The sequence below is a fragment of the Lactuca sativa genome, chromosome 1, assembly GCF_002870075.4.
Source record: "Lactuca sativa cultivar Salinas chromosome 1, Lsat_Salinas_v11, whole genome shotgun sequence".
NCBI lineage: Eukaryota > Viridiplantae > Streptophyta > Magnoliopsida > Asterales > Asteraceae > Lactuca > Lactuca sativa.
Window position 1 is genome coordinate 105,864,384 of NC_056623.2, and position 25,341 is coordinate 105,889,724.

Genomic DNA, 25,341 nt, shown 5'->3' on the forward strand with positions numbered 1-25,341 from the left:
TCCAAAACCCATATATCTAGTATTAGGGTTTTCTAAACCCTAATTAGGGTTTCCAACCAAATCATAGCCCAATAGGCCCAATAGCTTGGTCTTTTGATCAATTTGGGTTTATTAGGCCCATCAGAGTTTCACTAGGCCCGTTAGGGTTTTGCTAGTCGGGCACCACCCACTACCACCTCGGGTAGTGGTGGTCAACGACGGCTCACGGCGGCGGCCACCACCTCACGGTGGTGGTTAGGGTTTCTAGTCCATATTTGTCCAAGTATCCAATAAGCAACTACATGCAAGAAAAAGCACATTGCCACCCAACGCGACGGTTGGTGGCGGCAGGAGGCGGCAGCCTCCACCTCACGGTGGTCGTTTTGAGTTTTCTTATTATTATTCTGTTACAGATTACAATGTACAAAGCAAAATCCCGATAACACACACATACTAAGCTAAACACACACACACACACACAACCACCCTTGTGGTGGCCGGCGGTGGTAGAGAGTGGCAGCCACCACCTTACGGTGGTGGTAGTGGCCTTTTTCTTGATTTTCCGGCCAAAAAAACCACACACAACACACACTACAACAGGAAACCCACCCACACACTTCTTTTGCCCGGAAAAGGAACACATCTACCCTTCAGGTGGCGTTTAGTGACAGAAGAACCACAGAGAGGCGGCAGTGGTGGTGATTTTGCGATGATAGACACCACCTCACTATGGTGGCGAAGGCTCCTCTTGATCTTCTACCCATCAACAAGTCGACAAACGCATAGATGGGACACACACGAACCACCGACGACATCGTCTTTAACGGAAACGGGCGATGGTGGAGAGAATATGCGATTGTGGTGGCGATCGCCTCACCAAGGCTGTGGCTGGAGGGTAATGGTGGTTCACGTCTTCTGTGGAGTGGCACAACGATGGCTCGGTGGTCGGAGAAGCAAGGGGGGTAGGGTGGCGGCCGGTGAGGGAGACATAAGGGGGAGGTGACAACTGTTTCATCCTCCTAGGGTTAGGGTTTCGGGAGGATTATATACCCGCCTCCATTTTAAATGTTTTGCCATAATGAGAATAATAGTCCCTCACTTCCCTTTTTCTTTCAATCTTAGCCCATAATTTACCATTTAAACCCCACCTTCTAAAATTCCTTACAATCAGATCCGTAATTTACCAAGCAGCTCGTCCTTCTACAAATTGTTTTCAATTGAAGTCCTTATGTTACCATTCAACCCCTAAGCCTCCAAAATCTCTTCAAATTAAGTCCCAATCACTACAAGAAAAAGAGGCTTCTGTGACTAAAATGTTAGTGATTGATTAATCAGTCTTGGATACCATGTATCTAAGACTGATGAATTAGTCTCAAATACTATCTAGGACTGATTTTATTATGTGAATCATTAGAGACTGACAAAACTTATTCGAGACTAAAATCCAGTCCCTAATATGTTTGCCTTGATCTACGTTTGGTTTGAAACGCATTGGGGACTGAATTTCAGTTTCGAATAGTCTAATGCCAACTTCGATTTTGGAGAGAAAGGTATATGGGACTGAATTTCAGTCCTTGGTAGACTTTTGTCGGTTTTGATTGTGTATAGAACTTATTAGGGACTGAATTTCAGTCATTGATACTACTGCACCAATTTGTCCTCTGGATGGGAAACTTTCCTAAGACTGAATTTCAGTCCATGATAGATATCACTATTTTATATTTTTAATGAATACTTTTAACTAACCTAATGTAGTGGTGGATGTATACGTAGGTAGGGTGGGTGTGGGTAAAAGTGCATGGATACTGGAATTTGGGATATGGTAAGGTAGGGTGGGTGGTACGAAATCAAATTCCGTAGCTAATTTACTATGAAATTTGCTACAAAATGAAATTTGGAATAAATACGGAAATGACTACAAAATTAAATTTCGTAGCTATCCAGCTACAGACTTAGCTACAAAGTTAAATTTCATATTTATCCAAAATTGGCTACACAATCAAAATATGTAGCTATCTAACTTCGAAATTGGCTATAAAATCAAATTTCATAGCTATGTTGTTATGGAACTGGCAACAAATTCAAATTTCATAGTTATTCAACCATAGAGTTGGTATGGATTAATTTTTTGTAACAAAATAAAATATTATAAAGTTAATAAATAACATTAATTTTCAAAATACTAATAAAAAAATATAAAAATAACAATAGTATTTATAAATTAAAAAATTTGAATTTATTTGATTTATTCTAAAAAAATCAGGATTCCCTCTTCCCTCCAATTTATAAAAAATTCAATTTTTTTAAAATAGGTTCCCCCTTCTCCGAATCTTATTCCCTCCCATCCCTAATTTTTAACGATCTCCATTATCAAAATTTTGTAGACATAACTCCAAAGTCTTATCCGCTTTGAATCCCTCTAATTCGTCGCACTCCACCCACGTCTCATTTCTCCCTCTTATGATGCCCTCATGGTCTGCAACAACATCCACCCCTGCACACTACTTCTTTATCGCTGAAATAACCCCACCATATCTCCGACAACCATGCACCACCACCTATTTGGTTGATCGATTCAGGTTCTCCCATTTTCTAGATCTGAGGCACTCTGCTTTTTCGCTTTCCCTTTTGTTGCCAAGATTTTAAACATTGATCTTCATGTTAAACTTGAATTCTAATACCTAACTTTCGTATTTCCAAAGAAAGATGTTAAGATAGTCACCTATCGTGGTTAATTTTTGCTCTTATTTTGTGTTTGGATGTATGATAACTTTCAATTTAATTGAGATAGCAACCCATGAAAAACTTGTTGTTGAAACAGAACAAAAAATAGTTAAAATATTCTTATATGATATCGTAAAATTTTCCATCTTATATCTCAGAATATTGAAAATGGAATTTTAGACACCGCTACTTCTCTCTCTCTCTCTCTCTCTCTCTCTCTCTCTCTCTCTCTCTCTCTCTCTCTCTCTCTCTCTCTCTCTCAGCTCAAAAGTGGTAAAACACCCCTGTTACTCCGTCTCCCTATATTTTTCTCTCTGTATGTGTGTGTATGTGTACATTTTGGTTCATTGACAACCATAATTAACAACCTAAGAACCAATTTCCCTGCAGGTTCTAAGGTTGTCTTCATTGACGCCCATAACATGTTCGATGAAATGTCTCATATAGCTTGTGGTCCATCCCAGCGATGAATTTCCACATGATTGGGAACAAGTTACCGAAACATATATAATCCCAAAATGTTTCATTCATTCATGCACAGATACAGAAACATGTGTAAGACAATTTTTTTTAATAATAATATATAAACCAACATTTCAGCCATGAATTTGTTTACATCACTTTTTCCTATTCCATAACCTATTACAAAGATCATTGTCAAAAAAACTTCTTAAAAAAACGATGACCATCACCAGCCCAGGCAACACCACCACCAACTCTATGCCCCAGCAGCACAAACAATTACCAGCACCAGCAACAAGCATCACCAGACACAAAATCTATTACTAATATCGACATTAAAAAACTTAAATAACGCACCAAAACACAAACCGAAGACATAAATGTTTTGACCTATACAACTTTTTTTAGTTAAACAGCATGTACATGAACACACCCACAGTAACAACACCAACAATTCCAAGAAAATACTTCACTTTATTACGTTTGTTGTGCTCCAAGACCATCTTCACATACAAGCCTTGCAGAGAAACGAAATGATTCTTAAGATCAACAACGGTATTAGAGATATCCAGCTGACCAGCGCGAACGTCATCGACCTCACGGTTCATGGCATCCAAGTCTCGATTAACACCCTGTTGGAGCTCACACAACTGGCCTTGGAAGTCCTCCCATATGAAAGACAACTCCAACTGGGTTTGTGGTAGATTTGTGGCCATGTCTTCGTTGGTTACACCATTGAAATGATTCTCCTCCATGTGATGACGGTAGATTTGGAGACCAACTGTGTTCTGCAGGTTCGAGCGAAGGCATTTTCCAATTTTGGAGTGAAGTTAAAGACAAGATTAGGGTAATGAAGTTTGCAGATGAGCCATTTTAGGGCAACAAAGTCTTCAATTTATTTGGAGGCGCTTGAATAGTCGAAGCATGCTCCCTACGATTCACATTCAATACGACGTCGTTTCGGTTGTTAGGACGCTTTGAATTCTTGCCATATCGTCGCTTACATGTTAGGCTACGCTTATGTGGCAATGTAAACCGACTACAATATGTGAAAGGGCTTATATTTGTAGGTAACAGATAATTCATTCCCTTATAAAGCCACAAAATAAGTTAGTTGGCTAAATAGGTAAACCCTAGAAACATAATAAGGCATATATGTCATTTTCCCTAGTAGTAAATAGTAAACAAAAAATAAAAACCGATTCTAAGGAATATCTTGGAGTGGGAAAAAATAAAAGTGAGGACGTAGAAAATGACACTAGGCAGATTGAGGGTTTAAAATAATGACAAGTAGCATTTTTAAGAGTCTTTTATATATATATATATATATATATATATATATATATATATATATATATATATATATATATATATATATATATATATATATATAGTTTTTTCTTTCCCCCACTATAAATACCACCCAACCCCAACATTATTCTTAACCCATTTCTTCATACTCTTTCCGAAAAACACTAACACACAATGTCATCATCTTCATCATCCGATTTGACGACGTTTACATGTTTATATTCAGCCCGACAAAGTATTGGCAGAATGATTTGTTTGAAGAATCAGATGATGATTCAGATATTTTCGTCGAGAGTGAGGATTCCAATGACGAGAATGACGTAGATTAGAACGATGATGACGATGAGGTCGATGCCGAAGACGTTGATTCCGAGTGACGAATTTTGGCTTTTTTAAAATTTGGATATTAATTATGTTTTCTAAGTTGTGGTTTTTTAATATTTGTTTTTTACTAGTTGTTTTTTTTTTCTTTTTTTTAATTTTTAATATTGCTTATTTTAATGTGTCTTTTAATATTATTTTTAATTAATGAATTGGTTTTTATTTTTATTTAAATTTTATGTTTATTATTCATTTAAAAAAATTATAAAACATCAAAGTTAATTAATTTTATTAAAAAAGAAAAAAAAAAGTAAAAGAAGTTTCCGCACACTCTCTTTTGATGAGGGAAAGGCCTTTTGATTAGGGTGTTCAAAACCGGATATCCAAAATTTCGGATATCCGAAAATTTCGGATAGTACTTATTTACATCCGAATCTGTATCCGAAATTTCAGATATCCGAAATCCAGATATCCGAAATTTCGGATACGGATTTGGATATTAAATCGGATATCCGAAAATGTTGACCCTTCAAAAATATGTTGGATTACAAAATGAAACATGTTTCAGTTACTTTGTAGCTATAAATCAAATATTTTTCACTTCATTTAGTTCATTTAAGGTTCGTAAATAAAAAAAGAATTTCTCTTGATCATACTAATTAACACAGGAAGTGAAATATATTAATTTATTGCTTATGATATCTATTTACGTTAGCACAAAACGGTTAAACAAATCAAACAAAAAATATATAATCAATATGTTTTACACATTTAAAGATAGACAGAGTAACATTACTTCATTGCATTAGATACTTTTAAAGGTTAAAAGGTTGGGACTATTTAATTACATTTTTGAATATTCATATGTGTTTATCATTAAAATCTAATGTACTCAACTTGGCATAAACATGACATGGAATTATAGATACATTTCACTGGAAAGAACATAAAATAAACTTAGCACCCAAAAATTAAAAAAAAAAAAACGTAATTAGCAGTGTTACATGTCGGATTAAAGTTAATAAACAAATACACAAATGCCCAACTCTTCCCGAATATTCCTTTTTGAGATAAAAAAAATAATTGTAAAATTAAATATTTCGGATATCGGTTATCAAAAATTCAGAATATGACTATCCGTATCCGAATCTGAAATACTGGATATCCGTAACTACGGATATCCGTAGCTACGGATATCCGAAATTTCGGATATCGGTATTTTTGAATACCCTACTTTTGATGAGGGAAAGGAAAGCCCGAGAAAAGGTGACGCGGAAAAAATGAGGGGACATGCAACCTCTGGTCTTAAATATGATACCCAAGCCAAACCAGAAATGTAAACCCTAACACCCCGCTCCCGAGTTCAACTTAAAGAGAGAAAAGAAAGGAAATGGGAGGAAATGAGAGGAAAGCAAGAGAGAATGGTGCTCCCGAGTTTCATTAAAGGAAGGAAGTGGAAGGAAATGGAAGGAAAACTTTCCCTCCTACCTTTCCTCCCGATTTGGGAGGATTTGAAAAGAAAGAACAAAATGTTTAACTTTCTTTCAATTTCTCTCAAACTCGGGAGCACAAATGACATTTCTTTTTCCTTTCTTTTCTCTTCTTTTCTCTCCTTACTTTCTTTTCTCTTCTCTTATTTTCTTTGCTATAACTCGGGAGCGGGGTGTAAGACGCCAATACTTCGACATTTTCTTCATTGGTATGATGGGTAAGTTTCTACTTCATAAACTTACATGTTTTTAATTCATCGAAAGTCCTGTGCGAAAGAGATTTCGTTTAGGATTTCTCTTGCTCATTCCATTAGGAAATGTAAACCCTGTTTTGGGTAGTCGTTGTCAATCATCACGTATCCACTGGAAAACAGAAATCAGGAAACCGATTTTCCGAATATTTATTACAATAGTTTGAATATGAAGGCTATAATCTAGTTTTTGCAAGTATGAAGGGTATACTATGTGGTGATGTAAGTTGTTTTGAGTTGGGTTTTGCCAGGGGAAGCCATTGATGCAACTAGAGAAATTGTATCCCTGTCAAATGCAATAAACCGATAGAGTGGTTAACCCATGTATGGTTTCGTGCCGTGAGTCACACTTTTTCACACACAGGTGTCCGAGGTCAGCTTGTTTGGCATATTCCATTACTATATTCCTTTTGGATAGGCAAATAGCTGATATTGCTCTAGGTTGGACACTCTTACAACCATTAAATCATAAGAATTGCAAACAATACAGCTTCTATATCATGAATTATGTTACCACACCTAAAAAGAAAATTTAAGATGAGTATTAGAAATGTGAAGTTGTTGAATTTTTTGTTGCCTTCCATTTCTTTGAAATAACATAATCCCAATTTTTTCTTTTCTGAATCTAATGACAGAGAATTATAGAGCTGGGATTGTAACTTGTGCTAAAGAAGATAGAATCAGTAACTTGCCTGAACACTTGATAGACTCAATCTTAGAGCGGGTCCCGCTTGAAGAGGCTGTAAGGACAAGCATTTTATCAAAAAATTGGAGGTACAGATGGACCACAATGAAAGAACTGGTTTTTGATCAGCAATTCTCCAAAAAATTTGCAAAAAATGGAGCTTTTGGTCATAATGGGTTTATAAGGATTGTAAACAAAGTCTTGTTCTTTCACAAGGGTCCTATCTTGAAATTTCATGTCCATGTACCAAATATGTTTCTTGATAACTTTGAAGAAGTTGATCAATGGGTGCTATTCTTATCAAGAAACGGTGTCAATGAACTCCTCCTTAACAATTCGAATCGCCGATCTGAACTTCCTTCTTATTTGTTTTGTTGTCTAGAATTGACAAAGTTAGAACTACACAAGTGTTGCTTTAAGCCACCACTTGAGTTTGAAGGATTTCTCAATCTTGAAAAACTTCGTCTGGAGGATATTGATTTTGGGGCTCGCTTGTGTGGAACTAAGTTCAACCTACCACAACTTAAGAAGTTGTCCCTGCTTAAATGCACGAATGTCTACAATTTCAACATTAAGGCTACAAGACTGCAGGAATTGATTGTCTATGCTTGTCATGATGCCATGTTGCTCCGGTTATTGGATAGTCCGTGCCTTCTTTTGGTTTCGATTGCATTTGAGAAACCCATAGAAGATTTTGTACGTGTTGAAGAAATGAATTTGGCCACAATGTTGAGTAACTTGTCCAAAGTTGAATACTTTTATATCAACAGTTATTTTCTTAAGGTACGATATAAAGGAACACCTTTTATGCTTAACCTTTGCTCTTCCTTAACTGGAGTTTATTGAGTAAGTTAATGAGAAATGGCACAAGAGGCACCCGGGGTACCAGGTTTGCCATGTTGGGTTAGAAAATGTGATCTCAAAATCGTCAAAAAATCGAAAAACAAAAACGAAAATGCAGTGTCGAAATCGAAAAACGTGAAAACATAGTGTCTTTTGTGCCATTGAATAAAATTGGAAAATGTGATGTTCGATTTAAAACAAAAAACAATGCACTTTCAAAATAAAAAAAAAAAAAAAAAAAGAAAAAGAAAGTGAAAACATAGTTTCTTTTGTGCTATTTTCCCTAAGTTAAAATCTTACTTTCATCTCACAGTTTTTGATTGCAGAAAAGATTCCAAAATTGCTTCCAGGTGCGATTAGTAGTTTAAAGCATCTGTGGTTGCTGGATATTCAACTTGGTGATTTGAATCAACTTCATGCTGTTCTTTGTTTTCTTCGAAACTCACCTAATCTTGAAAAACTGTTTGTTAGGCACTTTGATATGGTAAAGTGAAAAGTGTTAAAAGTATGTATAATACAAGAGTTGGGAGCTAAACTGTGGTTGCATTTTTATGTTGTTTCAGGATCCCCGAGTAGATGTGGGACCAGCTTCTGATCATTTAGAATCCCCAAACTGCTTGGACTCTACATTGGATCAGTTGAAAATTGTTGAGATGACATGTTTAAAAGGATCAAAACCGGAACTACTTTTTATAAAGCTTCTTCTTGCTCATTCCCCTTCTCTCCAGAAGTTTACCATTAAACCAAGTAGAGCTTCTGATGTTCAAAAAAGATATGACATTGCTAAAGAGGTTATGCAGTTCCCTCGAGCATCAACAAAAGCAAAAATGTTTTTCTTTGATCCGGAACCATAATCATGTAAGAATCTTCTCTCCATTAAAGTTTAAACACCCTCTTATTTATCCTATTGCTTTCCTACCCTTATTTTCACAAAGATCCTTGGTCCTTGGTTTTTCATGTTTTTACTTTTTAAGTCCTTGAAATAAAACAAACACCTATTACAATCCAACAAAGTTTGTTGCTTATATTTGTTTAAACATAAGATTACATAAAAAAAGGACCACCATATTGAAAGTTATAGTAAGTAACAAGAGCCCCTTGGACTATAGATTTCAACCATTAGGCAACCAGGAATTTGTAACGCCCTGGTATCTTATGATTTAATTCAAAAGATTCGTCTAATTGTTACTTGATTTTTTATTTCTTGTGGTGAGTTTTAATATACTTGTGAATAGTTGTGTTCATGAAGAAGAAACTGATGATCTGGGATTTCTGTTATGCGGATCTGCAGTGACCATAGCAAACAGTCGCTATGTTGAAGAACAAAGGGAAGCTGAAGCTGTGTTTGTGTGTTTGTGTCAAATTACATCTGTTGAAACAGAAATAGTAAAGTTTAGTTCTGTTTATTTAGATTAGAAGCTACAGTAGTGTGTATAAAAATACTGGAAAGTCGTTATTTTGACAAGTTTTGTTAATCCTTATGTTAAGTAGCATATGCTCTACGGACTTTGTATGGAAGTAATTTGTATTTCACTCAATATAGATTGTATTAGGTATTCCACAATTCCTATTAATTAATACTGAAGACAATTATCATTATGGTTAAACTCAAAGTTGAAAGATTCTTGTCAAACACTGATCACCATTCTTTGTTGTTATTAAACACGAACATGTTTATTGGATTTGCCTTCTAGTGTCTCCGTTCTCGTCCTAATCTCCACCTTCAATGAGCATTGTAATAGTTTAGATGATTTTCAAAATATAATGTTTTAATATGGAAAAAAATACAATGTTATAATTGTTTGAGTTTTCAAGGTATATCGCCTTATATGAATATTTACCACCTAGAGCTGGCAATGGGTCGACATGTTCAACCCATTTATTAATTGGGTTGAAGATATCAACCCAACCCAACATTTTTATTTAAATGGGTAGATATTTGTAACACCCATAAAAATCAAGCCAATTTAAAACTTTTTTAAACATCCAAAAGCCATTAGTTATTACAACATGTTTTCAAAATAGTTTAATATGTGAGTATCCCAGAAACCATAAGTCCAAAACATGAGGATGTGTACGGTCACATTTTCGCCTTGCCAAGTCATCTGAAACACCTGAAACGATAAACTGAAACTGTAAGCACAAAACTTAATGAGTTACCCCCAAAATACCGATACACATACAATCCAATAACACATGTACAACTAACAGCACGTGTCACACCCCCAAACCAAGGATGGCGGAAATGTCCGGGGGTGGAGGACTTAATGTATAGTATCATAACCACAATTGCAATAGTAATTTAAGCAAATACAACCAACATATATATAATTGAAAGAGTTACATCATTGTGTGAGTTACATGTTTTCAAATCAATTACAATATGTTAACAAAACATGAAATGTTGATGTCTTAACGTCCCATCCTCAAAATGCACTTTGATACCTGTTTAGTGATTTCCTGAGAATACAAGTTGTTTGAAAAAGTGTCAACACAAAGGTTGGTGAGTTCATAAGCTTTTGTTTTCAACTTGATAAAAGTCTTTCTTTTGTAAATGTCATGTTTGTTTCAGAAAAATCCGATATTTTCCTTAAAATGTGTAATGTAGTCTTATATCCGAAAACCGAAATGTATAAGTAACCTTTCTTACTTATAGAATATGATGTAAGTATTAAATCAACATAAACGCATTTGGATTCAATGAAATTCCCGTGAATTCTTATGTATGTTAATACTTTCTGTGAGTTCATTATAACCATGCTATGACCTAGTTGGTCTGAAACGACGTTCTTCAGGCGTCAAAAATGTTTATGACATTTGTCACCCCAGACCTGCCGTTCTAACTGTTGCATGCAGTTAATGTGTCGGTTTGTCAAACCCAATATAGATCTATATACAACTATCACGCTCTCCCTCCAGGAGACTCTGGTTACAATGCAGGACTTATTGGTAAATGTGAAGCGAATGTCTCACAAAGTCATTAACGAACTTACGTGTAATGTGATGAAAATCCCTTTTTGTATAAATGTACCCTTTTTGTATGAGTGTTGTGTAATGTATCATAAACTATACCTATTATAGTTTATAAAAACAAGGGTAGTAGTGGTAATGTACGTAAACTATATTTAACATAGTTTATTCGAGTGTTTGTGTGATATGGATGTACTTTGATTATACAATTTGTTATCTCTTATATATGTATCAAAATCCATTTATTAACTGATTTATGTCTATATATCAAGACAAAGTGTCATTTATTTGCAATAACATATATTCACATAAAGATGTACACCTTGCTCGACATGTTACAAGGTGAAATGAAATTGTTAGTATTTTTCTATTGTTAACAGATTCCATTATTGTTTTAGCAAATTTATAGAAAATTCATAACAGATCCAAATCAGAATCCGTAAAGTCTGGGAGTTTGTAAAATGAGTCTATTTTGTTCATAAAATTTTCAATGATTTTTAGTGAACTCCAACTTAGGTGAAAACGTCCATAAACACAGACTGGTCCAGATTGGTTCTTGAAGTGATAGACAGTTTTGTAAAAATCACCGTAAATCGTAGAAAAATCTTATGGAGATGTGCAAGTAGCCATTTTAAAGCTAAGAACTTGAACTACTTGCACCTCGTACATTTTTGAAAACTAAAATGTTTTATTTGACCAAAACAGTCCGTGAATGGAGTCCAACTTTTCTAATGAAAGCTGTTAGAAACATTTAGTTGTGTTCTTGGTGTTTTAACTTGTATTACCCCCCCCCCCCCTTAAAACTTAAGTAAATATGAAAATGTAGGGGTATGAACTCACCTTGAGTGATTTAAGTGGATGGATGATGGAGAAATTTAGTATTCCACTCAAGAACACTAAGAAGATGCCTTGAAGGTTTGAAGATCTAACACTAATGTGATGGAATTTGTGTATGAAATCTATGATTTGGAGTAAGAGGAAGTGAAATAATTATGTGGAGGATGAATATACTTACCAAAAATGGGAGAAAACTTAGAAGAAGGCCCTTGAATCTCGAAATCTTGGTGAGAGGATTGAGAGAGAAAAGTGTTTAATTTTTGGTGAAATGAAAGCAAGTGAGTGAGAATGAGGAGGGAGGATGAATGTCCAGCTCTAAAAACGTGGGAATAACTTGTGAGAGAGATAAAAAGGACAAGGAAGTGACAAGGTATGGTGGGGAGGAGTGTGGGTTAGTCATGGAGTGGGTATGGTGGTTGCTTGTGTCATAATACAAAAAAAAGTCAACACTCAACCTTTGTACTTCACCCACTCTTCTTGGATAAGGTTTTATCCCCAAAAACGTGATTAATCATTAATTAGGGGGCCTTATATGTTAAAATAAAGTTTTGGGTGAAAATCCCGCGTTAAAACGATGAAAACGAAGCTAAAATGAAGTCGTAGTCGAAAACCGGGAAAAACTTAGTTTTTCAGCGAGGCCTCTCGGTCCTGGCCGAGGTTCGGTCCTCCTGAGGCTAGGCGCGAAAGCGAAATGAAGCGAAAGCAGCAAGAAGCGAAGTGCAGGTTCGGTCCGAAAGGGAAGATGGAGCGAAGGCGAAATGGAGCGAAAGCAGCCTGAAGCGAAGCGGAGGTTCGGTCCCAAGAGGACCTTCGGGTTCGGTCTTGTGCGAGGTTCGGGCCCGAGAGGACTCTCGGTTCAGCAGCTTGGTGTTCGGTCCTCTTGGTTTCAGTTCAGCAGCTTTGGTTCGGTCCTCTTGGTTTCGGTCCCTAAGAGGACCTTCGGCCCTAAGAGGCTTCGACCATATATAGTGGGTTTCGGGTCTTTTAGGGTATTTTACCTGTTCTAACTCCGTTTTAAGCGATTTTTGACCCGGTTAAGGGTCAGAATGACCCGAATGACTTCAAAAAGTTACGGAAACCATTGAGAGAGATTTGGGAGAGATTTCAAAATAGAAAGAGATAGAGTGAAAACGATTGAGAGAGGTTTCATTTGTGGCCTTTTTGAGTTTCCGGCTTTGCAATGCAAGGTCCGTAAACCCCATTAAACGATGTTTTAGTGTCTTACACACTCCCGATGAGTGTGCATTAGTGTTTTATCGCTTTGGTTCATTGTTTAATGCATTTAAGGCTTAGGAAAAATTCAATCACACGGATTTTTCAAATGATGTTTTCTCATTAAAATAGCAGATTGTTTAGTAAATACACAACGTAAACCCTAATACGTAAGGGCTATTTGAGTCGTCCGGTTTGACTTGTTGACTATGTTTGACTTTGACTTGACCCGAAATTGACTATTGTCACAGCACGTAACGGGTCCATAACTTTAGAGACTGGAATACCCCTGGGCCCACAGTGTGAGTCTAGATTGCCTACCAGGCCCAAAGCTCACATCTAGATGTCGAGATGTAACAGATAAATTCACATACCAATAATCAATAATATCACAGGTAGTCCTACAGGCCTACCAAACTAGCATATCCAACTAGCATGCATATCTAACAAATACTTATCATAACAACTACGAGGATATCAATTGAATCGGCCGGCCTTGGTGCCTTAGACCCCTTAGTATAGTGAGGATAACTCACCTGGCACTGCTGAAGTCCCACAGATAAAACTCCAGCTGCTGGTTGATAGATTCCCGAACTGTCATCATCAAACAATACCCAATTAATAATTGGGTTCCAAGCCCAAAGTCCAACTCACACTCCAAAGGCCCAAAAGTCAAGCAATGGGCCAAAGCCCAACATATGGTCCAATTTTCTAAATTGGCCCAGACCTCTACATGGTCTTTCCTTAAGGCCCATTTGTTTATTCTAGTCCAAACTCTTGGTATTCCCATGGCCCAATATCACGTAAACAGAAAGGCCTAATTATGGCCCGCCAATGGCCCAATTTTGAATTTTCCAAATTGGGCCCAAGACTCTCACATGGATTTATCTTAAAACCCATATAATTATTTAGACCATTTACTTAGTCTTGGAAAGCCCATTAATAGTCCAATCACCAGAGCCCAATGGAAAGGCCCAACACAAAGCCCAAGTGAAATTAGGGTTTCACATAAAATGACAATTAGGGTTAAGTATTTCTCACTTAACCCATTAAGGGCTTAATCCATTAAGTCCCTCACTCTACTAAATAAGTCTTATGGTGGGATTGAGTGCAATTCACAATTCCAATGGCCCACATGTGGGTCCCAATAAGTAGAAGGCCCATAAATCAAATGTTAGGGTTTTCCAAACCCTAATTAAGGTTTCCAACCCTATCTTAGCCCAATAGGACCAAAAGCTAGGTCCTTTGATCAATTAGGGTTCATTAGGCCCATTATGTCACACCCCGAAATCGATGGCGGAAATGTTCCGGGGCGAAGGACGTCATGTAAAGTATCACAACCAATGTACATAGTAAGCGTAGTAAACACAAAACATTACATTACATAGGAATAATTACATTTGTTTAAAAGCAAAGTAATACATGTCTTATAGATACATTAGTTTGAACAAAAGTAAAGACGTGACTTCTAAATGCTTCGTCTTCTACCAAAGAACGTGGGATACTTGTCTAATGTTGACCTGAGAATACAAGCAGTTTTAAAAATATCAGCATAAAGCTGGTGAGTTCATAAGCGACTTGTTTTTGAAAATGAACAAGTTTCCTTTAGTTTTCTGAAAAAGTTGTTATTCAAGAAAATCCCATATTTTCTTATAAGTAAAGTTTAGTTATCCGTTTGTTACACAGTTTGGTTAAGAATAGTTATGTTATCCTAGGAAAAATCCTTATTTTCATTAAAAGTTGGTGGTTGGTTATCGGTTCGGAATGTAGTGTACTAGTATCTACCATACTTGTAGTGTTAAGATAAGCATTCTAAAAGCCTGGTTATCCTTGGGAAGTACATTAATTTTAACACGTATATAAAACTAATAAGTAAGTAGAAAAGTTTTCATAATCTAAATTGCGAGTTCCATAATCATACAATAGACTAGATAAGGCTCGGAGCGGGTCCAGTATCGTTTTATGAATTTTGTCACCTTTGTACCTTTCGGTCCAACTGTAGCTAGCAGCCAGGTGCGGGGTAGTCAATCCCGTATAGATCTATACACTCAAGTCACGTTCGCCCTCCAAGAGATTCTGGTTACGGGGGTAGTCCTACACTCTCGTAACTAGGGGGAGTGTCACAAGGACGTGTCTCCAATCTTAAGATTAATGAATTAAAAGATAATAAAATGGGAAATTCTGTTTTATTGGTCCTTCACTCTTGTATCTAGGGGGAGTGTTATCAAGGACGTGTCTAAAGTTCTAAATTTAATGTTATTAGTCCTTCACTCTTGTATCTAGGGGGAGTGTTATCAAGGACGTTTTTAAAGTTCTAACGTTCATGCTTTTAACAGTAATGATATGGAAAATCATCTGTGAAATATAAAATATAGCACTTTATAATGAGTTTCACAAATAGTTTGACAATTTACTCTGCAAGTTAAACGGTTGGTTAGTACGGTTTCCAGTGTTAAAAGCATACGAAATATGAAACATTTCAAATGAAATAATAAGTTTGAGCAAAAGATTTCCTTGTACTTTTTCTTGTATTTCCCCCTGAAAACATTGAAAACATGGAAAAAGGTGTAGGGGTATGAACTCACCAGACGAGAAATGTGCCGGTTAGGATGCTAAGTGTCAGTTCGGGGCTTGAATATACGCGAGGTTCCTATGTAATACGAAGAGATACATAATTGTATCTAATTAGACCTTGAACTACTAATTAGATAAGAATATACACTCCGAGGTGCGAAAACACTTCATTTCAAGTGTTAGGAGTGATCCGGGTCGCATCTAAGGAGGTGTAAGGCATAGATATGGAGTTTTCTCTTCAAGAGTAAACTCCTAAGGGAGATGACAGCCCATAGACCATATCCCCATGAGTTTACGGCCGTAAAATCATGGGTGGTGTGTTCTTGGATGCTTAATGGTCTTATAACACTTGTGGGATGAATCTTGGTTTAGTTCTAAGGCAAGGGAAGTGATTTGATCAACGTATGGACCATTTTAAGGAGTTTATGGCTATAAATTAGGAGTTACGGCCGTAAAATCTCATGTACCCTTTCGTTTTGTGTTTTGGTGATCCTAGGTTATGCATAAGTGGTTCTAGTCCAAAGTATAAGCCATGGAAGGAAGTTAGGGCACCATTTGACCACTTTATAGGATTTTACGGCCCAGGAACCATTCCTTGCGGGGTTTACGGCCATAATCTCCTAAGGAGGTGGTTTCGCTCATGTTTAAGGTCCCTAACACAATGATAGTTGGTTCTAGACATTATTCCAAGGCTTAGGAGGTGTTTAAAGGGCATTTTAACACCTTAAAAGGTGTTTACGGTCCTTGAAGGGGTGTTTACGGTCCAAGCATGCTCTTGGGCCGTAAACTCATGTTTAATCCCCAAATGTTAAGATTTTGGTGTTCTAAGTCCATTAATGTAAGCCCCTAGGTCATTGCTAAGCACTAGAAGTGGTTTGGAAGGGTTTTTGGGGCTCCAAAACCCCATTTAAGGGTGTTTACGGTTTGGGATTGTTCCTGGGCCATAAAAACTTGTTTTTGGTCCTTTTGAATGATTTAAACACGAATTTGAAAGCTAAACATGTTAAACTATAAGCTAGGATTGATCACATACCAAATTGGAGCTTAAAAGGGGTGATTTTGGATCAAAGTTTGAATTTTAGAGAGAGAGTAGAGAGAGAGAGAGTGAAAAAGCTTCAAATGAAGTCCACTCACCCTTATATAGGGTTTGAGTTTGAGGCTCGATGGAAATCTACCCGATACTGACGTTAAACGAGGCTTATGGTCGTACCCGATTTTAGTTGTCGTAACCCGATGCGGTCGAAACTAAAAATTTTCCAAATAAAAATTTGGGGTGTTTTCATGTGTTTCTAATGGGTTTGGACACTCACAAGGTCATAATGAAAGTCTCAATTTAATTAACCTAATCCAAAAATTAACGAAAAAAATTGAAATACAAACGGTTTTACTGACGGAACGGGTTACCGTGACGGAAAAGTTTTCGGATTGTCACACATTAGGTCTTCATTGGGTGCATTAGGGTTTCAACCATCCCAAACAAATCAAACACAACAAGGCAAAGTATACCGCCACCCGACACGGCGGCCGGTGGTGGCAAGAGGCGGTAGCCACCACCCTACCGTGGTGGTTTGGGTTTTCTTTTCCATTATCCTTTATCGATTACATCATACAACACAAAACCATATTAACATGCATACTAAGCTAACACACCCATCCACACAGCCACCCACACACGGCCACCCTTGTGGTGGCCGGTGGTGGTTCATGGTGGCAGCGACCACCTCACGGTGGTGACGGTGGCTATACTCGATTTTCCGGCTATACATAACACAAACACATACTTTAGATTGCATAATACTCTCCAACCACCCACCTGCATAATACTCTCCAACCACCCACCTGGTGGCTCAAGGCGGAGACAGCGGCGACTTTGGGATGCCAGTGGTGGCGGCCACCATGGCTAGCGGCCATGGTGGTTCTTCCTCGATCTCCGGCCAACATCACACGCACCCGACTTCTTGGTTCCATCAGCACACATCTTCAAACACCATACAAGATGGAGTACCGAGAACATAACCATGTCAGCCGCTTTGGGAGGCAAGCAGCAAAGAAAACAAGGAACAACAACGACTATCAGCCGCATCTCATGGTAGTGGGTGGTGCCCCACTAGCAAAACCCTAATGGACCTAACGAAACCCTAATGGGCTTCAAGATTAGTTTTGGGCCTATTGGGCCATGTTGGGTGGGAAACCCTAATTAGGGTTTAGAAAACCCTAATTTTAGATACGTGGGCCTTGGACTTCTTGGGACCTACTTTTGGGCCATTGGGATTGGGTTGTGTATTATGCCCAATTACGCCATATGATTTCTTTAGAAGAGTGATGGACTTAATGGATTAAGTCCTTAATGGGTTAAGTTAGAAACACTTAACCCTAATCGTCATTTTATGTGAAATCCTAATATTACTTGGGCCTTGAGTTGGGCCTTTCTATTGGGTTTTATTAATTTGGCTAATAATGAGCCATCCAAGAATGATCATATGAACTAGAATGTTTAGATGGGCTTTAGGATAAGGCCCATATGAGGGTTCGGGCCCAATTTGGAAAATTGGGCCATAGATGGTCCATAGTTGGGCCTTGGTTCATTATTAGACTTTTGGGCCTTTGGTTTGGGCCTTGAGCTTCAGTAAAGCTAAGTTAGGGGTAAAGTAGTCTTTTACCCCAAGCATGGACTTATGGATATTTGTTGGGGAACCAATTTGTAATTGGGTGCTATTTTGTTGTTGACAGATTCGGGAATCTGTCATCCAGTAGCTAGGGTTTTGTCAGCGGGACTTCAGCAGTGTGAGGTGAGTTTTCCTCCAGTGGGAATAGGTCTAAGGCACCAATGCCAGCCTGTTTATGTAGTAATAGCATGTTGGGGTAAGCCCGATGCCGCGGTTAACCTGATGCAATTTATATGATTCCGAACTTCGGTTCGATGCCGGGGTGGTCCCGAGAAGTAGTTATGTATGCTTGATGTCTTTGTGATTCATGCATGTTTATGTTATGTGTTATATATTCCAAACATCAGTCCGATGCTGGGGAAGCCCGATGCAGTATATGTGATTATGTTATATGTTATGTTCAGTTTATACCGGACTTTGGTCCGATGCTGGGTGGGGCCCAAGTTATTTCGGACTTCGGACCGATGCCGGGTGGGGCCCTAGTTATGCTAGACTTCATTCTGATGCTGGGCGGGGCCCGATGCAGTGGGCAAGGTCCACTATGTGTTATATGTGTTATTGTATGGTATGTGGTAGTTTGGGGGAGGTCACTAAGCTTCATGCTTAAAGTTTTCAGTTTTGGTTTCAGGTACTTCTACTAGCAAAGGGAAGAGCTCGGGATGATCGCATGGCACACACCACAACTTTTAGTCTGGGATTGATTGAGAATCTGATATATATTTTCTCATTTGTTTTTGATATAGTATTTGATACGAGATTTTGAGATACATGACACTTGGTTTTCTTATTGATTATGGATGATTATAGTTTTTATAATGTTTTCAAAACGAAATTTTTTGGGTTATATTTTTGGGATGTTTCACTCTAATGCTTGAATGATCCCACACTCAAATCTTGAAGACCTAAAGATAGGTGTTCCAACTAATATCTCAGCAACTAGCTACTTCCCTTGGCGCCCTCATCCGCCAATCAATAACGGTTACTAAAACCACTAAATCTTGACCATGCTGAATAACCATCCTGTGGGACTCTGTCTATAGACCTCCCGTATAATACCCTTCTTGCCAAGGTTCTCCAAGCAAATGTCCTGCTCTCGGGCTCTAGAAATCATATCATTCAGGGTCTCGCACCCTGACTCACTCACCAAATCAGTCGTCCACGGCTGTACTGCAGTAACTGCAGCAACCTCTACCCTATACCGGGCTACAACTACTCCCAAGACATCGCCTCCAAACCCAAAAGTGCAATAGATCGCACAACCAATCCTTACTGCCAGATACAAAAGACCCAAGGCAACCCGAACTTCACAAAATACTTATGCCACATCGACCTACCTACGCTCACCAGCACTGAAATAACGTCGCCAACCCCTGAGACTAACCGACCCCGAGCTGGAATACAACCTGATCATGGGGTCTCAAGGTGTCTCATAGCCATCATTTTGATAATACCTAGAAAGATCTCTGATAATCCATATAATGACATCGGACCAACTCCCAACCAAACCCTTGGGGTTGTGACTTCTTTGCTACGCGTATGGGTCCTGTGCTTTCAGTAGTATGGGACCATACTACCTTCCACACCTACCCATATTTGTCTCAAGTATCATCACAACGCCCTAACAATATACATAATCTGGCAAGCACTCAATCCTCACTGCTAGAGGAATGCTAGATATCTAATAACTGGCCTCCCAGCCTCACATAACTCACCCATCCATGAAACTTCCATCAACCCTGCATCACTAGTGTATGCTATCCATACATAATGCTGGACCCTATAGACTTTCGAATATATGATCCTACCCTAAGACCCCAATCAAACAAGAACAGAACATAAGGCCAAACCAAACATTCTCAAGTTACAAGATCTTAATTATGTATAACCATGATGCATACACTAAGCAACTACAGTAATGATGTCAATCTCATATAAAGGAAACCCTAGGCTAGCAGGCATCATGTAATCAGACAATTCTATCATGCAATTCCTGAAGATCCGCAGCTTAATACTAACATGCTGTTCTAACATATCATAATATCAAATAACCGTATGGTATTTTGGGGCCTACTTACTGGCTCCGACTGATCGTACACCCTGCATCCTCCTGTGATATTTTGAAAACCTTTTTGAAAAATCATTTTGGAAACCTTTCTAAAAATCATTTGAAAACCTTTTCCTTAGTTTGAGACTGGATTCACACAAGCGTTCCTCCAAATCACTCAAACCAAGGCTCTGATACCAACTTGTAACACCCATAAAAATCAAGCCAATTTAAAACTTTTTCAAACATCCAAAAGCCATTAGTTATTACAAAATGTTTTGAAAATAGTTTAGTATGAGAGTATCCTAAAAACCATAAGTCCAAAACATGAGGATGTGTACGGTCACATTTTCGGCTTGCCAAGTCATCTGAAACACATGAAACGATAAACTGAAACCGTAAGCACAAAGCTTAATGAGTTACCCCTAAAATACCGATACACATACAATCCAATAACACATGTACAACTAAAACCACGTAACGGATCCACAACGTTACAGACTGGAATACCCCTGGGCCCACAGTGTGAGTCTAGATTGCCTACCGGGTCCACAACTTACATCTAGATTGCCACCGAGCCCATAGTACGAGTCTGGATTTCCTACCGGGCCCACAACTTATATCTGGAATGCTCCTAGGGTTTGTTGGCTACCGTACGGAGCAGTACAACCTCAACCCATCCCACATAACATGTCGAGATGTAACAGATAAATTCACATACCAATAATCAATAATATCACAGGTAGTCCTACAGGCCTACCAAACTAGCATATCCAACTATCATGCATATGTAACAAATACTTATCATAACAACTACGAGGATATCAATCGAATCGGCCGGCCTTGGTGCCTTAGACCCCTTAGTATAGTGAGGATAACTCACCTGGCACTGCTGAAGTCCCACAGATAAAACTCCAGCTGCTGGTTGGCAGATTCCCGAACTGTCATCATCAAACAATACCCAATTAATAATTGGGTTCCAAGCCTAAAGTCCAACTCACACTCCAAAGGCCCAAAATTCAAGCAATGGGCCAAATCCCAACATATGGCATAATTTTCTAAATTGGGACCAGACCTCTACATGGTCTTTCCTTAAGGCCCATCTGTTTATTCAAGTCTAAACTCTTGGTATTCCCATGGCCCAATATCATGTAATCATAAAGGCCCAATTATGGCCCGTCAATGGCCCAATTTTCCAAATTGGGCCCAAGACTCTCACATGGGTTTTTCTTAAAACCCATATAATTATTTAGACCATTTACTTATTCTTGGAAAGCCAATTAATAGTCCAATCACCAAAGCCCAATGGAAAGGCCCAACACAAAGCCCAAGTGAACGGTGTTACTAATTAATTTACTTACTTTTAAATTAACCTAATTATTAACAAATTTAAAAGGGGTTTTATCTGACTTTACAAGATCAGATGAACTTAAATCAAATTCAATAAGTAAAAACACACTCTTGTTTAGGTTGAATCCACTTCTTCCTTATGGCTAGCTAATGATTACGGATTGTTAAGTTGGTTTTTAGTTGTATTAGTAATTTAGTTTTAACTTTACCAATAATTAACTAATTCATGTCAAACCATGTATGTTCACACATAATTAAACACAGAACTAATTATGAATGTAAATATGCTATGTAAGATTTGTTATATAAACGCAATTGTAGTCACAATACACGTTCTCTAGCACAGCTAAGCTTATTTACTCTAATTACTAACTAAGATTGGTCAATCCTAGCTCTAACAATTTAATGTTCACTAAATCTTTAGGTAAACAAATTCATGCAGTTAATGGTCACTAAGCTACACAGAACATGCAATCAAGCAATTAGAGAAACAAACAATAGCATGCTAAGTAATACAAATCAAACACAAGCAGTTTTTACCAACTAAACTTAATCCATAAAAATAGAGCTATTCATAAGTTGGAAGCTTCATCTAGCTAAACAAGAGTAGCTAGATTCAGCTGCTCATCATAGCAACTAACAAACCAACACAATTTGAAGTAATAGAAAACATGTTCTTAATTAACTAAAATATAGACCTTTACTCTTTTTGGTGTTGAAAACCTTTTTCCAGAACCTTTCTTTCGCTCCAAATCGTCTTTTGGAACTCCTTCCTTTAGCCAAAAGGTTCTTTTTCTCGTAATGATCAGGAACACTTAAATAGACTCCAAAACCCCGCGCCACGTCGTGGCTATCCAGGTCATGTCGTGGGCTTCAAGTTATCCGTACCGGGCAAGGATTCCTACGAATCGCGATCTTTATCTTTTATAATTCACTGGCCACATCGTGGCTGACTTTGCCACGTCGTGATTTTAGTATCTTTCGTGGATTTATTCATCTCTTGTCTTCCAAGTCTCCCATGTTCTACATATTGTCACTTTTGGTCCCTCTCTTCGAAAATCCTTTTAACTGACTGAAAATAACAATTTAAAGTCATAAGTACCATTATTCTAAACATATTATCAACTTATTAATAAAAATGTATTTAAATACTGCCTAAAAATAGGTATAAATATGGCAATATCAATGACAACAGTAAGGATCAATTGCATATACGATGAGAGTATTTCATGGACTAAATCGACATAGTCCAACTATCAGATAGAGTCATAGTATCAGAGTAGGTAGCTGCTAATATTACTGGTATTAATGATGTAATATGAGCTCGGGAAAAGTGACCTAACAGTAGGTCTTACATGAAACCATAAGGGAAAATGTTGGCAGTCTAGGAGTCTAGGTAAAGTACTTTCAAAGTTAGGAATGTTTACAGACAAGTGCTCTATCGAGCATAGAAAAGGAAAGGCTAGTCCTTAAACAAAAGAGAGAGAAGATTTGTCATCTTCTACTGGCGACGGGTAGCCATTGAGCGAACCCTCAGATCAGCCAGTTGGCGTACAACTTCCTGAAGATGTCGTTCATGAGCCCTCTGACGTGCTCGGAGTTCCCTAACTTCTGTTCGGGATGCAACTAGCTGTTGTTGTAGAGCCTCATTGGTCCTCCTCGTCAAATCCATGGCTTCTTCTAGTTGGCGGATGCGAACAGTGTTAAGGTTAGAGTTGGCATCCACTTCCACAACTCTGCCAATGGCTGCTTGACCTTGCTCGATGTTCCTGGCAATCCTACGGACCATGATGGGCAAGACTTGGTATGCTGAACCTCCCTCTCTTATGCTGTAGAAGCTTCAGTCTCCGTTGAAAGGTAAGGGATGACCTTGATCATCGCTCCATCGGTTCAAGTTTATTGCCCACATGGGAGTGGGACCTTGAAATGCCGGACGGGGGTTAGGGTTTGGTGCTACTGGGGGCAGGTTGTTGACTTCTGGCTCGGAGCTGGAGCTATCCGAAAAGCCTTCTGCATGGTGATCATCCAAAGGAATCGGGTGATCGTCTTCTGACTCCTCTTTGAGCCATCGCCCAACGCCTTGGTTTGGATAGTACGGATCGCCGGGATGGTGGAAGCCAGCCATGCTATCTACGCGAGAATGGGGAAATAATGGTTAATAGACGTACTAATCTAGGATACTTATAATATGCTTGTTATTAGCCGACCCAATACTTTCATAGTGCATACCAATTACATGTAACCAAAGTAGGATAGACCTTCGAATAAGTGACCCTAACTCTAAGTCCACAATCAAACAAGAACAGGAAATGAAGCAAAAGTCACAGATTCTAAGTCTATAGCGCCTTAGTCACATGTAACCATGGTGTATCCACTTAGCTACTATTGCCCTACTAGTAACGACCCTTTTAGTTCTCACATATGTAGTTAATAGAATGTAGAAAACTCCTATACTATTCTTGTTCAGATGTTCTTGTGGTAGTGTTGGTAAGTTTTTAGACTTGTTGCAACATTACAATCACTCTTAGGCACATGCTAGTCACTCCTAGGAAAATGTAGTTGATCAGGCTACATTTGCCCAGATTTGACTATATGTCTCTAAGCCTAATTATGTTGTTCAACAATCTTAATACTTTTGTTCTGTTCCAGTATGATACTGATCCTTTGTAATAATGGGTGAATATATATATATATATATATATATATATATATATATATATATATATATATATACTTAGTTAAATCTTTTAGTATTTAAAAGTATATTTTCTTGGTCAGAGTGTTTTAGTCCTGAAGTGTTTATAGTTCGTATATTTTTTATGGGTTGATATACTTGATTCACTATAAACAAAGCTTTGATACCAATCTGTCACACCCCAAAACCGAGAACGGCGGAATACGTTCTAGGGTGGAGGACATCATGTACAATATTATAACAATGAATAATAGTAAAAACAAGCAACAACATCCATTGCATTAGTATCATAATTGTAATACAAGCGTGTTCTGTACAGTTTGATAGACACCAAAAGTATAAACTAAATAAAATATGAGTCTTGTATGTGCTCCATCTTCTCAAAAGTTGCATCAATACCTGCCTATTGTTTACCTGAGAATACAAGTTATTTTGAAAACGAATATCAGCATAAAGCTGGTGAGTTCATAAGTATTTAGTGTCATTGCTTATATAAAATTGTTTTCAATCATGTACTATAATAGCTGTCATCAATGTTTGAAAATAGTATGATCCCTAGAAAATCCTATATTTTCCAGTAAAAGTAGTCTTCTACCAAGACCCGGTTATCTGTATGTTTGATCCTTTGAAAATGTAACAAGTTTTCCCAGTGAAACTATCCGTATGAAAATATAGTTTTTAGACTTCATTCATGTAAAGTAATTGGGAAAAATAATGATTTACCCCAGCAGTGTCACTGCCGGCTGAATGTAATAAAATTGCAGGCTCCAGGTAGTATTAAATGTACAATACACCTTGGGGAGTCTGTTTCGCCTTTAATTATTAATGTGTTAATTAAAGGTCCGAATGTGAACTCGTATGTAACCATGCTGATTGACGATCGAATAACTGATGACCCTCCAGGTCACACATAATATGGTGACATTT

General features: G+C 37.9%; 1 protein-coding gene across 2 annotated transcripts; it reads left to right on the forward strand.

The window, feature by feature from the left end:
• Nucleotides 1-6,474: 6,474 nt before the first annotated feature.
• On the forward strand, nt 6,475-9,679 carry LOC111879319 (F-box/FBD/LRR-repeat protein At1g13570). 2 transcript variants are annotated; one of them, XM_023875775.2, is made up of 4 exons: nt 6,475-8,006; nt 8,380-8,550; nt 8,630-8,924; nt 9,302-9,679. In XM_023875775.2, the coding sequence occupies exons 1-3, from the start codon at nt 7,167-7,169 to the stop codon at nt 8,918-8,920; spliced, it is 1,302 nt and encodes a 433-aa protein (XP_023731543.1). In that variant the 5' UTR covers nt 6,475-7,166; the 3' UTR covers nt 8,921-8,924; nt 9,302-9,679. The 2 variants fall into 2 exon arrangements, with proteins under 2 accessions (XP_023731543.1, XP_023731544.1); XM_023875776.2 differs by having other exon boundaries at nt 9,358-9,679.
• Nucleotides 9,680-25,341: the final 15,662 nt, after the last annotated feature.

Excerpts from the sequence above, each read along its gene's own strand:
- LOC111879319 (XM_023875775.2), top strand. The coding sequence starts at position 7,167 with ATGACAGAGAATTATAGAGCTGGGATTGTAACTTGTGCTAAAGAAGAT. Across the intron at positions 8,007-8,379 it reads TCAACAGTTATTTTCTTAAG|TTTTTGATTGCAGAAAAGAT; the intron begins GTACGATATAAA and ends TTCATCTCACAG. Across the intron at positions 8,551-8,629 it reads TTGTTAGGCACTTTGATATG|GATCCCCGAGTAGATGTGGG; the intron begins GTAAAGTGAAAA and ends ATGTTGTTTCAG.